Source organism: Gigantopelta aegis, chromosome 3 (assembly GCF_016097555.1).
Source record: "Gigantopelta aegis isolate Gae_Host chromosome 3, Gae_host_genome, whole genome shotgun sequence".
Lineage (NCBI taxonomy): Eukaryota > Metazoa > Mollusca > Gastropoda > Neomphalida > Peltospiridae > Gigantopelta > Gigantopelta aegis.
Window position 1 is genome coordinate 85234855 of NC_054701.1, and position 14983 is coordinate 85249837.

General features: G+C 34.5%; 1 protein-coding gene across 1 annotated transcript in view; it reads left to right on the top strand.

Moving 5' to 3' along the window:
• The window catches only part of LOC121369223 (endoplasmin-like), a 60269-nt gene continuing 45286 nt past the window's right edge, over positions 1 to 14983 (top strand). Inside the window, exons 1-2 of the mRNA XM_041494167.1 lie at positions 1 to 154; positions 3586 to 3697. Coding sequence (XP_041350101.1) covers positions 106 to 154; positions 3586 to 3697 — 161 coding nt within the window. The 5' untranslated portion in view covers positions 1 to 105. The remainder of the gene's footprint in view (positions 155 to 3585; positions 3698 to 14983) is intronic.

Genomic DNA, 14983 nt, shown 5'->3' on the forward strand with positions numbered 1-14983 from the left:
TAACGGAAGGGATTCCCCAGAAATTTCTTGCTTGCCAAAACGTGCAAGGACATTTCTCATCAGAACTAACACTCGTTTCGTGTCCTCCTCCCTTTGAGGGCAAACATGAAATATATACTTGTTTTAGGAATTATAGGTTTACTTTTTATATCTGGTAAGTTATATAATTCCACTTTATTATTAAGAAATTTAACTTTTATTTAAGAAAACAACTAAAAAAAACTACACGTGCAAAATTCTTAGGATGGTCATGGTGGTCTTTCCACCAGAACTGTCAATTATAAGTCAATTTTAATTCAGTAAAGGTTTTATTTATCAACAGCACTACTAAATGTTTCTGATAATATCTAACAATAGTAAATACCTGGAATACCGTATAAAAAACAAAAAAAATCTCAAAACGAAACATTTTAAAAACTTGTACTTTATAGCTGTTTTCATTAGGCTAATCATTGTAAAAATAATTATATGGAGTTGCAGACAGTATCGTTGTAATCAACATTCCCTCTAACAATATATACATTCTGTAGACAATAATGGGTTAATGACATGTCACATAGGTATCAGCTTTGGAAAGTTTGACCTGTACCGCTATATCAAAGGCTCTAAGTCTAACGACTTATCCCTAAAACTACCCTAGCCATTTAAAGGGGGGTAAGGGTCGAACTCATGCCGCTACAATAAATGTTCTGCATCCCTTAAAATATGCAACAGTGAGTTTCACTTGTTAGTAGGTTATTAGCCGGAGTACTCTGGTGTTCGAGAGCTAGATGGGCATTTGGATGGTTATGATCACATTCAGCCAGAGATAACAAATATTAATTACTAATACGCACACTATATAGGAAAACCCCCCGACAGCACTCCATTTCAATAATGTTTCGGTTAAATACGTAGGTGCTGACTATTCTTCCTGTAGTATGTATTAATTAGTGATTATTATGTCAAATATTTGTAATCCATGAACCCGAAAATGATCAATATAATGGTATTTAACATCACGCATTGGGTTATTGTATTAGAATGGGAATCTTGGTCTACCTAGTGGTTGGCAGTAATTCTGTATTTTCACTATAAAGCTGTCTGGCTGACAGCTATCATAACTGTTCAAATGTCAGTCTAGCTCTTGAATGGCAGAGTACTCAGGCTATAGTAGGTTATAAATGTGATAAATAGCTTTTTTATAATCAGTTGAGTTACAACTCTAGTTTTGAACCTGAACCAAAATAACACTTTTTACATTGATCAATAAATTGTTTTAAATAACAGTGAAGACAACATCTTTTAATTTTATTCATCTCTTTATATAATTGCCTGTTTAAATTTATTTTATCATGATATATGAAACTGCCTGCATGTGACATTTTTATTCATTTTTAAATCCATAATTAGTTTTCGGTACTAGCTGACAAAACACTGAACCGGAGTGGTTTGTATGTACATATGGATATGACCTGGTATCTAGAATGAGAAATGACGTGCTGTAAAGTGTCTGTTTAGTATGACCCATTCAATTTTTATGAGAGATAATATTTCAAGACGTTAATGTCACTTAAAATGGTATTAATGAGCTAAAAACCTGTATTGTTTGATAACAACATTGCTTTATTAATCATCGGCTATTGGATGTCAAAGTTGAGATGTTTGGTTCTCGTTAAATCCATGGTACTGGAATGGGTTTTTTTCCTTTGGAGGCATTTAACATCATGGTAGAAGAGGGTGCGTTTTATCAGCCACAGTGTAGTGGAAACTTTATTACATAACTCCATTATAATTTATACCGGCCTCGGTGGCGTCGTGGCAGGCCATCGGTTTACAGGCTGGTAGGTACTGGGTTCGGATCCCAGTCGAGGCATGGGATTTTTAATCGAGATACCGACTCCAAACCCTGAGTGAGTGCTCCGCAAGGCTCAATGGGTAGGTGTAAACCACTTGCACCGACCAGTGATCCATAACTGGTTCAACAAAGGCCATGGTTTGTGCTATCCTGCCTGTGGGAAGCGCAAATAAAAGATCCCTTGCTGCCTGTCATAAAAAGAGTAGCCTATGTGGCGACAGCGGGTTTCCTCTAAAAACTGTCAGAATGACCATATGTTTGACGTCCAATAGCCGATGATAAGATAAAAAAATCAATGTGCTCTAGCGGCGGCGTTAAATAAAACAAACTTTACTTTACCATTATAATTTATAGCAAGTGGCTGGACGTAGCTCAGTCAGTGGTACAATTCTTGCCTGATGCGTGATCGATCTCAAATCAATTTGCATTGGTGGGCCCATTGGGTTATTTCTCGTTTCAGCCAGTGCTCCACAACTGGTGTAACATAGGCCATTGTATGTACTATCCTGTCTGTGGGATGTTGCCTGTAAAAGATCCCTTGCTGCTAATCGAAAAAGATAAGCCCATGAAATGGTGAAAGTGGGTTTCCTGTCAATATCTGTGTAGTCCTTAACTATACGTTCTACGCCATGTAACCGTACATAAAATTATTTGAGTGCATCATTAAACAAAACATTTCCTTTCTTCTATTATAGCAATTGGAAGTATTTTGCTGACGTGAAAATGTAACACAAAACAAATGGAAGCAAACCTTTTGTCATTGTGATTCTTGTAAAGCTAACTACTACTGTCCATAAAATGATCCATTTATCAGACCTATATATGTTTAACACATGTCTGTAAGGGCTTGAAGTAAAGAATTGGTTACCGATGACGATTTTTAAAAGAATTGCCATGTGTGAAATAGCCCACCAACAGCAGTTTCTTCAGGTTAAGTTCAAGCCTTGTTTATATATATATATATATATATGCCTGACCATACCTAGATATTTTATCATGTGCCAACATTACTTCCACCAAATATGAAATCTTCACAGTTAAATGATTACAATTCCAGCACCAATACAACAAAACTGCAATTTCCTAACTTACGATCAGTGGCGTAGCGTGGGCGGGGCCACCAGGATGGTTGCCCTGGGTGCAAAATTCTGGACTGGTGGAAGGGACTCAGGGAGTGCTAACGGTCCACTGGTTAGGGGGTGCAATACTTGCCTTGCCCCTGGTGCTGGCAACCCACGCTATACCACTGCTTAGGATAATTATCTTTACGGCATCTTAAAATGAGAATCCTTAGTCCGTCAATCGGAGCATTTCCAAGCATTGGTCGAAACATGGGAAATTAAAATCCAACAAATAAACTTTATGATCATGTGTGTCGGTCTTCATTGAAAACCATTGGTTAGAAACCATCGGGTTATCGGATGTGATAAATGGACCTTTAGCAGATCTACATGTTCAGGATTTAAGCTGGCTGTCGCTCACCAAATTGCCAAATTCGAATTAAAGTTGGTGAACACATGCTGAGGCAAACATATTTTGTTTTGACCTAAAATAAAATTTGACTCCAAATTTATTTTTAAATATCTCCTATATTAAATTATCTTATCACAATAATAAACAAATCAATTTTACTTTCAAGAGCTTTTACATCAGCAGTGCTGAATGCTTGTCATGAATTGTAAGGGCTGCATTAATGTTAAAATTGATACATTGATTGTAATAGGGTTTTTTTTGTTTTTGTTTTTCAGTTGTGTGTGCAGCAGATGAATCCAGTAATAAGGATGATTCTAGTGCGACTGTTGAGGATGATCTGGGTAAGAGCAGGGACGCAGCAAGAACTGACGATGAGGTAGTACAGAGGTAAACAAACATTCTATTAGATTCACAATTGTACTACAATTGCCACACATTGAATATGGGATGCTTTTTTTTTCTTTTGCTTTTTTTTTTACATCTTTTACAGAATCGTAAAATAATGTAATATAGATATTTTGGGATTCCATCTCATGTTAACCTAAAATCGAGGATTTGCGAAGTGAGGAATCTCACTTAATTCACAGCCATAATGCATTGTTCCATGCTTGGGCCAGCAGGGTGTAAGTCACAAATGCAAGTTTGGTCTCGGTTATACACGTTTCATATATCCACATTAAGAGAAAGATTTCATTTGCACAACCTTTGCAGTTAAGAAAATGTACTGTGGAAATATGGTCTGCATGGCATTTTCCACAACAGTTTGCGATTAATAACAAAGAAAAGTGAAGAAAAAAATAAGTTCCACATGTTTGCCGATTGCAATGCTTATTTGCCAGATTTGTTTTCATGGTCAAAAAAAGCTATAGAAAATCAAAAGGATTACTTTAAAGTAATAATTTTGTAATTGAATCCAATTTTTATTCAGCTTTTGAAATCATAATTTTACTTGCAATACAAACACTTGTGATGGACTCATCATGGAGGCATATTTGTTTTAGCAGTTTCTCAGAAATGTTTCCAAGAAAGCCCGATTTTATTCACTGTGAATAAAAAGTGACACTAGATGTTGGATCTAGGATATTTTGTCAAGTCTGTTAGATGATGGGCATTATTAATGTCATTGGAGGGGCAAATATACAAGTTTGCTGAATGTTTGTCCAGATTGTCATAATTGGATTTAACAAACATACAGTATACTTGTGTATGTATATATATATATATATATATATATATATATATATATATATATATATATATATATATATTATACACGTAAAATTTTATATATCTGGGCTCTAAATAGGAAGCAAAATATGGCCTGTTAATTTTTTTTAACTAAATGTAGGCATGGTAAAACGGGTATGGCGCCACACCCAGATTCTTTTTTTTAAAGTTACTCTTATCGTTACTGTATAATTTTCTCAACCTTACCTTAAAACCCATTTTATTTTTTGGGAGGCCCCCGATACTCACTGTTGACTGTGGTTGCATTCAGTTCAGTTGCACCATACCTAAACATTTCTTACTGGTAGAAACACTGGTAATGAGACCTGCTGAAAGTATACTCAAAGGCAAAAGTTATTGTGACATGGATTGTTTGGAGTAATAAATTTATGAATGGATTTATGGATGTAAACCAGAGAAAATGTGCATGAAGCAGCTCAAAGAAATGCAACCAAGCAGTTGCAGTGATTGCATGCAAGAAACATGGAATATTTGGGAGAAATGCTGTCCAGTGTCAGGTCTCACCCTGGATCAAAAATACCTGTAGCCAAAATATTAGCCAAATGGAATTTTTATTAGCCATATTAAAAATGCTTTAGCCAAATTTGTTTTATGCAGTACTGTACAGAGTATTTATATATGAATAAGAAAATGTATCTTTTTCGGCTAATTGTGTACAAACTGGAATAAATAGGAATAACAAAACCTCAATGGGGGTAGGGGCAGTTAATATATTACTTCGATTTTTTTCAGCGGGAGTGGGGTGCTTCTAAGGCCTATGACATTAAATTAACAAACATACAGAAATATGGGGGTGGGTGGATGTTTATTGAGGGTAGTTGTTTTTTCTTTCTTCCTTTTTTCCCAAATAAAAATTTGAGAGCTTTTTTTTTTTAATATAGAGCTCATTATTTCTTTAAATAGCAATCTTTAAATGTTAATTTGAATTATATTTTTTTTGTTTAATTCCCCACCCCAAACAATTTCATAATTTGTGCCATGTTGTTGCTGTTGATTTCAGTGTCGTGTTAAATGCTTGTGATTTCTGCTTGCAAAATACCTCGGCTAAGAATACCGACTTCACAGTATACTCCATTTATTTAAAAAACCCCAACAACAACCGTTAATAAAATTAAAATGTATGGTCTTTTTAAAATCCAGCTAACTTATTAAATGTCACCTCACAGTCTTACAAATTTATAGCTAAAATTATCTAACAAATATGATTATTGTAAACTACTTTTATTCAGTGTACATTTAACTGCAATTTGTATGAATAGTATTTAAAATACCGAATGTTCATTTTCCGCGATAGCAATCTGCATGCGTGCTCTCGACCATGGGTACGAAATTAACGAAGACAAAGGAATAAACAAAAACTGCAGTTAGGTATTCATTGATGCGAACAACTATTGTTTTTTTACAAATTTACATCAAGATTTACTTTTGCGTAATCGTATTGTTTAATGTCCGCAGCGATAACTCTTGACACGCGGGTGTCGGTTGACTCTGAAGCGTGACGTATATTCGCACCGAGAACTGTCCTCAGTTCAGCCAACGAACGTTCTTCCTAACGTTCGCGAACTATTTGATTGGTATTCGTCATGTCCATTTGGTTTAACACGAAGCGCACAAACCAGTCTCGCGAACGTTTTGTTTTCGCTCGGTCTGCCTGAACTCTGCCCTTGAGATAGCCTACACGTCTTTCGGCCCTGAACTGTCATGTGTATTAAAATTGACACGCTTTGTCGGGCTGTTTTTATTACTTTGGTTCAAAGATTTTACAAAGTAAAAATAACAAGTTACATATCTTCCAGACATTGCTGTCATACATGTTGAATGCATGCCATTAAAATTAATAACCATGATTATTAAAATAAGCAAACATTATAAGGCCTACGCTGAATTCTACATGACACCATTTTTTTTTTTACCAGTCGCGAGATCGCCATTACGCTAATTGAATATTTGGTATTATTATTATGTTTGATGTGTCGGATAGATTATGTAACCGTTTGTTCACATCAGAAGACAGAAAATGGCTTAGCCAAAATTTTAGCCACTTGCAAATTTTATTAGCCATTATTTGTAAAATACTCAAGGTGGACACACTTGCTACTGACTGTGAATTTCGCTCTGGGCCCCCTCTAGTGATGTGGCTCAATTGCATATGGCAGGTGCACCCTTTTCATGGACTATTGCTCGTTTCCATACCTTTGAACATTTCTCTTTCCATGTAATGTTTAATACACGGCAGTAAAAACCTATCATCAGTTATCTTTGTCTTTTGTGTGTCACAATAACTGTTGCCTTTTAGTATAATACAGCCCAGGGTAAGGAGAGGGTTTTGGATAGTGTGTGATAAATAAGAACCTCCATGAGATAGATTTGAGAAAATTGTGGAATTAAAATGTAACATAATCACAAGCTCAGAGTTTTAAGCTGTCACTCGCCAAATACAAGTTGGAATTTGACAAATATATTTTATAACTAATTAAAAAAATCCTAAATTCCAAAGTCGTCTGTCATTTATAGATATACTGCCACTTTTGTTATTTGGCTAAAAGACTTTTAACTTGGTGACAGATTTATTTTTAGCAAATTAGATAAATTGCTAATCTTTTACAGGTTACATATATGCAATGGTAATGTTAATGCTTAACGTGCAACTCAAGACAGGAATTAGTGGGAATATTAGGGATAATGTTGCTAATTTAATTTACCTAAAATTACTGTGACTGACATTGAGTGCAATTGCTCACCTACTTATTTTCGGGAGAGCAGTATGTTTATTGTTCCCCGTCGATTTTGAAACCAGAAACACTGGAACTATGATATTGCACCTTAAATGTGACATTTAATTTTCATTATGTATGTATGTCAGTTAGAACCTTGTTATTCTCAGTTTGTGACTTTGTGAAACTCATAGCTCATTGGTACAGTGCTCGCCTGATGTGCGATCGATTCCCGTCGGTGAGCCCATTGGACTATTTCTAGTTTCAGCCAGTGCTCCACAACTGGTGTAACAAAGGCCATGGTATGTACTATCCTGTTTGGGATGGTGCATATAAAAGATCCCTTGCTGCTGATCGAAAAAGAGTAGCCCATAAAAGATTATAGTAGCTTTCCAGATGGTTCGTGCACTGGACAATTCGTCCACTTACCTTGGACAATTCGTCCACTCGATGACTGCATTTTTTTCAAACATATTAATAGTTATTTTTTTGACATTGTAATCATTTCTTAACATTATTTTGTGGTATACTATAACCAAAAAAGTAAAATAGAGTTAGAATTCAACATTACTATCCAGTTTTTATTAACTGTTTGTATTCATTATCATGCGGATGATTTGTCCACGGACGATGTGGTAAATAGGTAATGCAAGCCTCCGCGTCAGAAGACTTTATTCCCCCCTCATGTTCTCCTTCAATGGCGTAAATTCTATCCACTGTACCCTCCCTCGTCACGTTATCCCCATATGCCTAATAACCTCGAAATAAAATAAAAACTTGTTGTCTTCAATTCCAATTTAATTAAATGTACATTAAAAAACAATTCAACAAAACAACAAATGTCATTCAAAAGTTAACATATTTGACAGTAGTAGAAATGCACAAGTGAATGTTTTTGGTCAATTAAATCAGTGTAGAATCGATAAATGGTATTGCGTCGTTGTTAACTGCACAAATCACTGTAGGAGATTATCCATTCAAATATCACTGGAAGAGAAACGTCCAACAGTCAGCCGACTAATGAATGGATAATCTCGCAACAGCACGAATCAATTCTTTGGCAGTAATTTCGTCATTGGTGTAGCGTCTCCAAATGGCAAAGAATTCTCCCTGCCGGGTCCTATGCTGCAGCCGTTGCATCCGTCCATACACCCCTGAACGTGCTGTAACCTCACCGTGGTGCAGGGGTGTAACTTTCTGTTTGAGAATGTCCAATACAGCACAAATTGAAATTTTGAGTAAACGTCTGTACCTATCTGTGATATTTGTATTTTTGCACAGTTCTTTACACTGTTTTTATTTAAATCTTGAATTTTTATATTGATGTTCAGCGCCCTCAATAGTTTAAGAAGTAGCAGGCTACAACAGTGATGATAGCAGGGGGCAAAGCGGGGGGTCTGGGGGCCCTCCCCTAGAAACATTTGAAAAATCGAACCTCTGAGATGCATTCTCATGGCCTCTGTTAGCGCAAATCAGTCACCATCCATTAAATGCAGCAACTGACTTTATTAAAGAAGAGAAAGCACTTTTTTTTACCATCAACGAAAAGTAGGCAGCGGCAAAAGCTGTTTCAGGCGGCGATTTGCCGCCGGAGACCGGGTACTTTTGAGGGCTCTGGATGTTGATCATCACCTTATTTGTTTGCATTACCATAGTTTGACACCCAATAGCCGATGTATTTTTCGTGCTGGGGTGTCGTTATTCATTCATTCATTCATTCATTCATTCATTCCGTCCATACAGGTAGTTAACGGTGCAGCTTTGAAATAAGGCGTGTTGTTTTAGACGCTACTGGATCCAACTTGGTGAAACAAGCTTAAGCAGTAATGAGCCTGCATTGCTAATTAGTTCACGATATCACAATAGAGTACACCTGTACATTTAATTGGTAAAGCAAACAGAAACCAAACAAGTTGAAAGGGAAGGGCTAAAGATTATCTTTACTGGGCATATTGTACTAAAAACATCCTACGACATGTAGCATGAAAGGCGTACATTATAGAAACAAAATAATAACCGAATAAATAGAAACACCAAAGAATTATGTCTGCAGAGCATTGTTACAAAAACATCTACGAAGCGTAATCTAATGCAATATAATTTATTTTCACCTTTGTAAATTTATGACACAACAAAAAAAAATACGTGGTAAAATATATCTAATAATTTATTTAGCCCCCACGTACATGCAGTACACATTATTTAGGCCGTGGACGAAATGTACTGGGGAAATAAAAACCCAATGGACGAATCGTCCGGAACTGATTTTGCGTAGTGGACGAATCGTCTCGAGCTCCTCAGTGGACGAATTTTCAGTGGACGAATTGACTGCATCCCTTATAGTATAACACAGTTATAGTCTGAGGACTGATATTTAAAATTTGTCAAAATACTGTACATGAAATGCATTGTCCAATTTCAAAATATTTGTAACCCATAACTACCTAGTAGTACTAAAGTACTGTCGGAAATAGGATAAAACAGATTTTCATCGATTATTTCTTTCATAATAAACTGACAAGTAAATATCAATTTAGTGATACTCTACCTAATTTAGCATGTACTTGTTTGGGCTCTCATTGATGTACAAGGTGGTGTTTACTCTAGAAATTACAAGAAAGATATCAGTAAACAGGTGAATTGTATACTTTACTGAAACAGACTAATACATTTTGATCAACATGTGTCAATTTCATTTACCCTTAAACAAACTATTAATTTAAAACTGCAAGTTTACTTAATATTTTGAATTGCAGCATAAATTATTAATTATGATCATCATATTTAATTAATATAAATTCAATTTAAGTACATTAAAAATTTACATAATCTTGCAACCACTTAAAGGTGCTATATCATAGTTATATGTGAGCATCTGTTTGTGATAAAGATTCTTCATTAAAAATTTATTTTCTACTAGTAGATAAAATTATTTTGTTAGTTATTTATGGGCATATAGTTGAAGGTGTAGTACTTAAATTTTAAAGCAAAATGTAATTTTTTTTTTTTATATTTGCAATAGTTGTCATTATGCAACTTGGAGATAGCACCTTTAATACATAGCACCTTTAATATCGGTATAATAGATCACACACTCAGAATGGTTTTTGACAGTTTTGCTCAAAAGTTACTTAGAAATGTCTACAGATATTTAGTTTTGGAGAGGGATAGGGGTAAACCATCATCAGAGACAGTCCCTCACATATTGCAACAGCAATGAAATTGACACATGTTGATCATAATTTGTTACCTGTAGTCTGTTTTAATAAAGTGCACAAATCACCTGTTTACTGACATCTTTATTTTAATTCCAAGAGTAAACACCACCTTGTACATCAATGAGAGCCCAAACAAGTACATGCTAAATTAGGTAGAGTATCAATAAATAGATATTTACAAAATATTTACTTGTCAGTTTAATATGAAAGATATAATCGGCGAAAATTGTTTTTATTCTATTTCCGACACTACTTTAGTACGGGCACTTATGATATGATTTGTTTTTATCACTTAATCTCAAATTATTTTCTGGCAGAAAGCCTGTGGTTTGGAAAAGATATCACTTTCAAAAGCCTGTTCTACACCTGTAGTGAAGAACTGTCTGAAACTGTTAGACTCGATAGAATAGATTATCACTTACAGAGTTGAACAGTTGTACATGAAACTATTATAAAAACAAACAAATCAACAGAAACAACAAACATTTAGTTTTGGTATTCTGTGCGGTGTGTAACTTTACTACATATATATATCTACATTTAGTTTTGGTATTCTGTGCAGTGTGTAACTTTACTACATATATATATCTACATTTAGTTTTGGTATTCTGTGCGGTGTGTAACTTTACTACATATATATATATCTACATTTAGTTTTGGTATTCTGTGCGGTGTGTAACTTTACTACATATATATATCTACATTTAGTTTTGGTATTCTGTGCGGTGTGTAACTTTACTACATATATATATCTACATTTAGTATTTTGTGTATTCTGTATTCTGTGCGGTGTGTAACTTTACTACATATATATATCTACATTTAGTTTTGGTATTCTGTGCGGTGTGTAACTTTACTACATATATATATCTACATTTAGTTTTGGTATTCTGTGCGGTGTGTAACTTTACTACTTCTACATTTAGTTTTGGTATTCTGTGCGGTGTGTAACTTTACTACATATATATATCTACATTTAGTTTTGGTATTCTGTGCGGTGTGTAACTTTACTACATATATATATCTACATTTAGTTTTGGTATTCTGTGCGGTGTGTAACTTTACTACATATATATATCTACATTTAGTTTTGGTATTCTGTGCGGTGTGTAACTTTACTACATATATATATCTACATTTAGTTTTGGTATTCTGTGCGGTGTGTAACTTTACTACATATATATATCTACATATATATACTCTACATTTATTTAGTTTTGGTATTCTGTGCGGTGTGTAACTTTACTACATATATATATCTACATTTAGTTTTGGTATTCTGTGCGGTGTGTAACTTTACTACATATATATATCTACATTTAGTTTTGGTATTCTGTGCGGTGTGTAACTTTACTACATATATATATCTACATTTAGTTTTGGTATTCTGTGCGGTGTGTAACTTTACTACATATATATATATCTACATTTAGTTTTGGTATTCTGTGCGGTGTGTAACTTTACTACATATATATATCTACATTTAGTTTTGGTATTCTGTGCGGTGTGTAACTTTACTACATATATATATCTACATTTAGTTTTGGTATTCTGTGCGGTGTGTAACTTTACTACATATATATATCTACATTTAGTTTTGGTATTCTGTGCGGTGTGTAACTTTACTACATATATATATCTACATTTAGTTTTGGTATTCTGTGCAGTGTGTAACTTTACTACATATATATATCTACATTATAAACGAAAAGGAAGAAACCTTTTTCATGTTTTCCAAAAGTGGGGGTGAAGTGTGCAGTCATGGTTTGGCCGTAATTTTATTCCATTTCATATTTAAACACTGTTCAACCAAGTGTATATATCTATAGACAGAAAGAAAATTTAATTTATTCTAATATATATAAATTCAAAATCAGTAATGTAATTAAGATCTATTTTTAAATGGGCTATGCACATACACACGTGTAAAGGGTATGCAAAATATAACAATTCTTCCCTCTTTTTTTTTTTGGTAAACATCTATAGTATACCTATATATACTACTCCATACATGTATGCACATGTTTGTATGTTTGTGACTGATGGGTTCATGTGTTCATGTATTTATATAACAGTAATGGAACTGGCACCTAATATAATCTGATTGCTCCGTCTTGAACACAAACGCTTACCTTGATATATGCAAACCACTAACTATACATGTATGGATGAGGTCAACAAGTGCATACACCTGTACAGTATTACTGATACCTCACAGTAACACCATAGTCTTCATCTGACTGAACAGTACTACTGATACCTTACAGTAACACTGTTCTTCAAGATCTTTACTGTTTACTGAAATTAAACACATACAGGGGAACATTTTCTTCAGTATCGCATCATGATTCCCTGTGGAAGTTTCATAGATTGCAACACAATTCGAAACGTTAAATGGTAGTTGCAAATCAATTACCAACTGTTGCTAATTAAAATTTTGAAAACAAAAAATTCCCCTGATGTGCGCAAAGCTTTATATTTTATATTGTTGATCCATTTTGTATACCACATGTACGTATTACTCTACGATGCATCTTTCTTTTCTTTTTTGGGGGGGGGGGGGGGGGGGGGGGGGGGGGTAGATACTAATATTAGATTCTTGGTAAGTCTCCAGCAATTTCTTTTTTGTCTGCATACCTGGTTTAAATAGTTATATTTTTAGGGGTGGGTATACCAAAACGTTGCTCCTTCTCTCCCCCCCCCCCCCCCCCCCCCCCATTGTATCAGTGCTGGTACAGCCGTTAAGTTTTGAAACACGTGCATGTGTGTTTGTGGAATGGAACTGTAAGACAGTATGTATAGTGTAGTCCTGTGTTAGAGAGCGATGCTAAGTGGTGATGCATGCCCAAGTTTGGCTGCCACCGGTCGTGAGATAAAGGCGGCAGACTCAGCTTGTGTAGTCCCTGATCATGTTTATTACACACTCACAGCAGGCTGTGTGCGTATGTTAACCCTGGCAACCAGTTTAACTCACAGTATTAAACAAAATTTGCTCATCAAAAGACTGCGTTACATAAATATTGAGTTTACTTGATTTATCCTGTTTACACTCCACAATTTTTTTTTTAAGCAACTTATTTTTTTTCTCATAAATCACTTTTTAAACTATGTTGACTTATTTTAATAATAATACTTAATATATGATCATACACATATGCCTGTACCAAAACACCCCAAAATGTCAGTCAATTGATCTGTATCATTGCGTCTGCAATAATAATAAAAATATTTATCAGTGATTAAAGTTTTGCTTAATATTTTTGGTTGGCAGTTGGTGAGCAGGCATATATTATTTTAGGGTAAAAAAAATCTACATGTATATACTGCATACATTTTAATAATGTTGCCTGCCTCAAAAACTATATAGTTACATATTTAAAATACTTAGCCGTTTCATAACTGATTACATGACATTGAGTGTTGGTACCATAATGTTTTAGGCCTATTTTGAGGGTAAAGAACTTGTATATTACCACTCGCATACACATGTGTACACGCATATTAATGAATATTAAATACAAGCATAATTGTTTTTGGTTCATTATTTACAATGTCCTGTACATAGTAATTGATCATCTTCATGTAAACAAACACCATATCTGTTCATTACTTTCTTTGTGTTAACTGGCAAGACTCAATGTTAAACACCAGGGATTATCGAAGACAGATAATTCGGCAAATCAAGTGGTTTACCTGATGGTAATACCTGTAAAGTATAAAATGTATATGTACAAATGGTGTTGTCTTTGAAAGTAAGTGGCTGTTTAGGTGCCAATATCTTCTGAATACAGTGATCGAGGTATATGATTATAAATAGGTAGTGTTAGGTAAAGCAATAGGCAGATAGTATCGCTGCCTGCTAATGAACACATTACATACAGAACATGTACACAGGCCGATAGTCATATGAGTGAATTACAGAGTTTTACAAGCATTACCTTTATATTGCAGTGTATTAGCAGACTCCTTGGATAAGCCGATCTCTTAGTTTAACCCTAAATATCAAGTACAAAATCATCGGTTTCCAGTATAGGCCGAAGTCATCTTTTGTCCAGTTGTACCGTGTGTTGATGTCAATAATACTGTCAGCAAATAGACTTGTTCTTTTCTTTTTCATTATATTTTGTTTCCCTTTCATTATTACAGACACTGTAATTGCAATGTTAATGTCTACCATGCCATGCAAAAGTAATTTAGCACCAATAAATCATAACAGGAAAATAAACAATTCAAGCTGTAACGAGATATCACTGCATACAAATAATTAAATTATTCACTGGACAGCAAAAAATAAATTCATTACGACATGTTTAATCCCTTTTCTCCACACACACTGTCATGTTCTGGATTTGTTCCAGTTAATAATGAGCTTAATTTATTTATGGCCTTACTTTACAGTTTAATGCACCCTCCTAACAAAACAATATAAGAAATATAAAACATTTTTGAAGAAAAAGCATCATTTTGTATCTTAAATTTGCTTTATGAAAGAG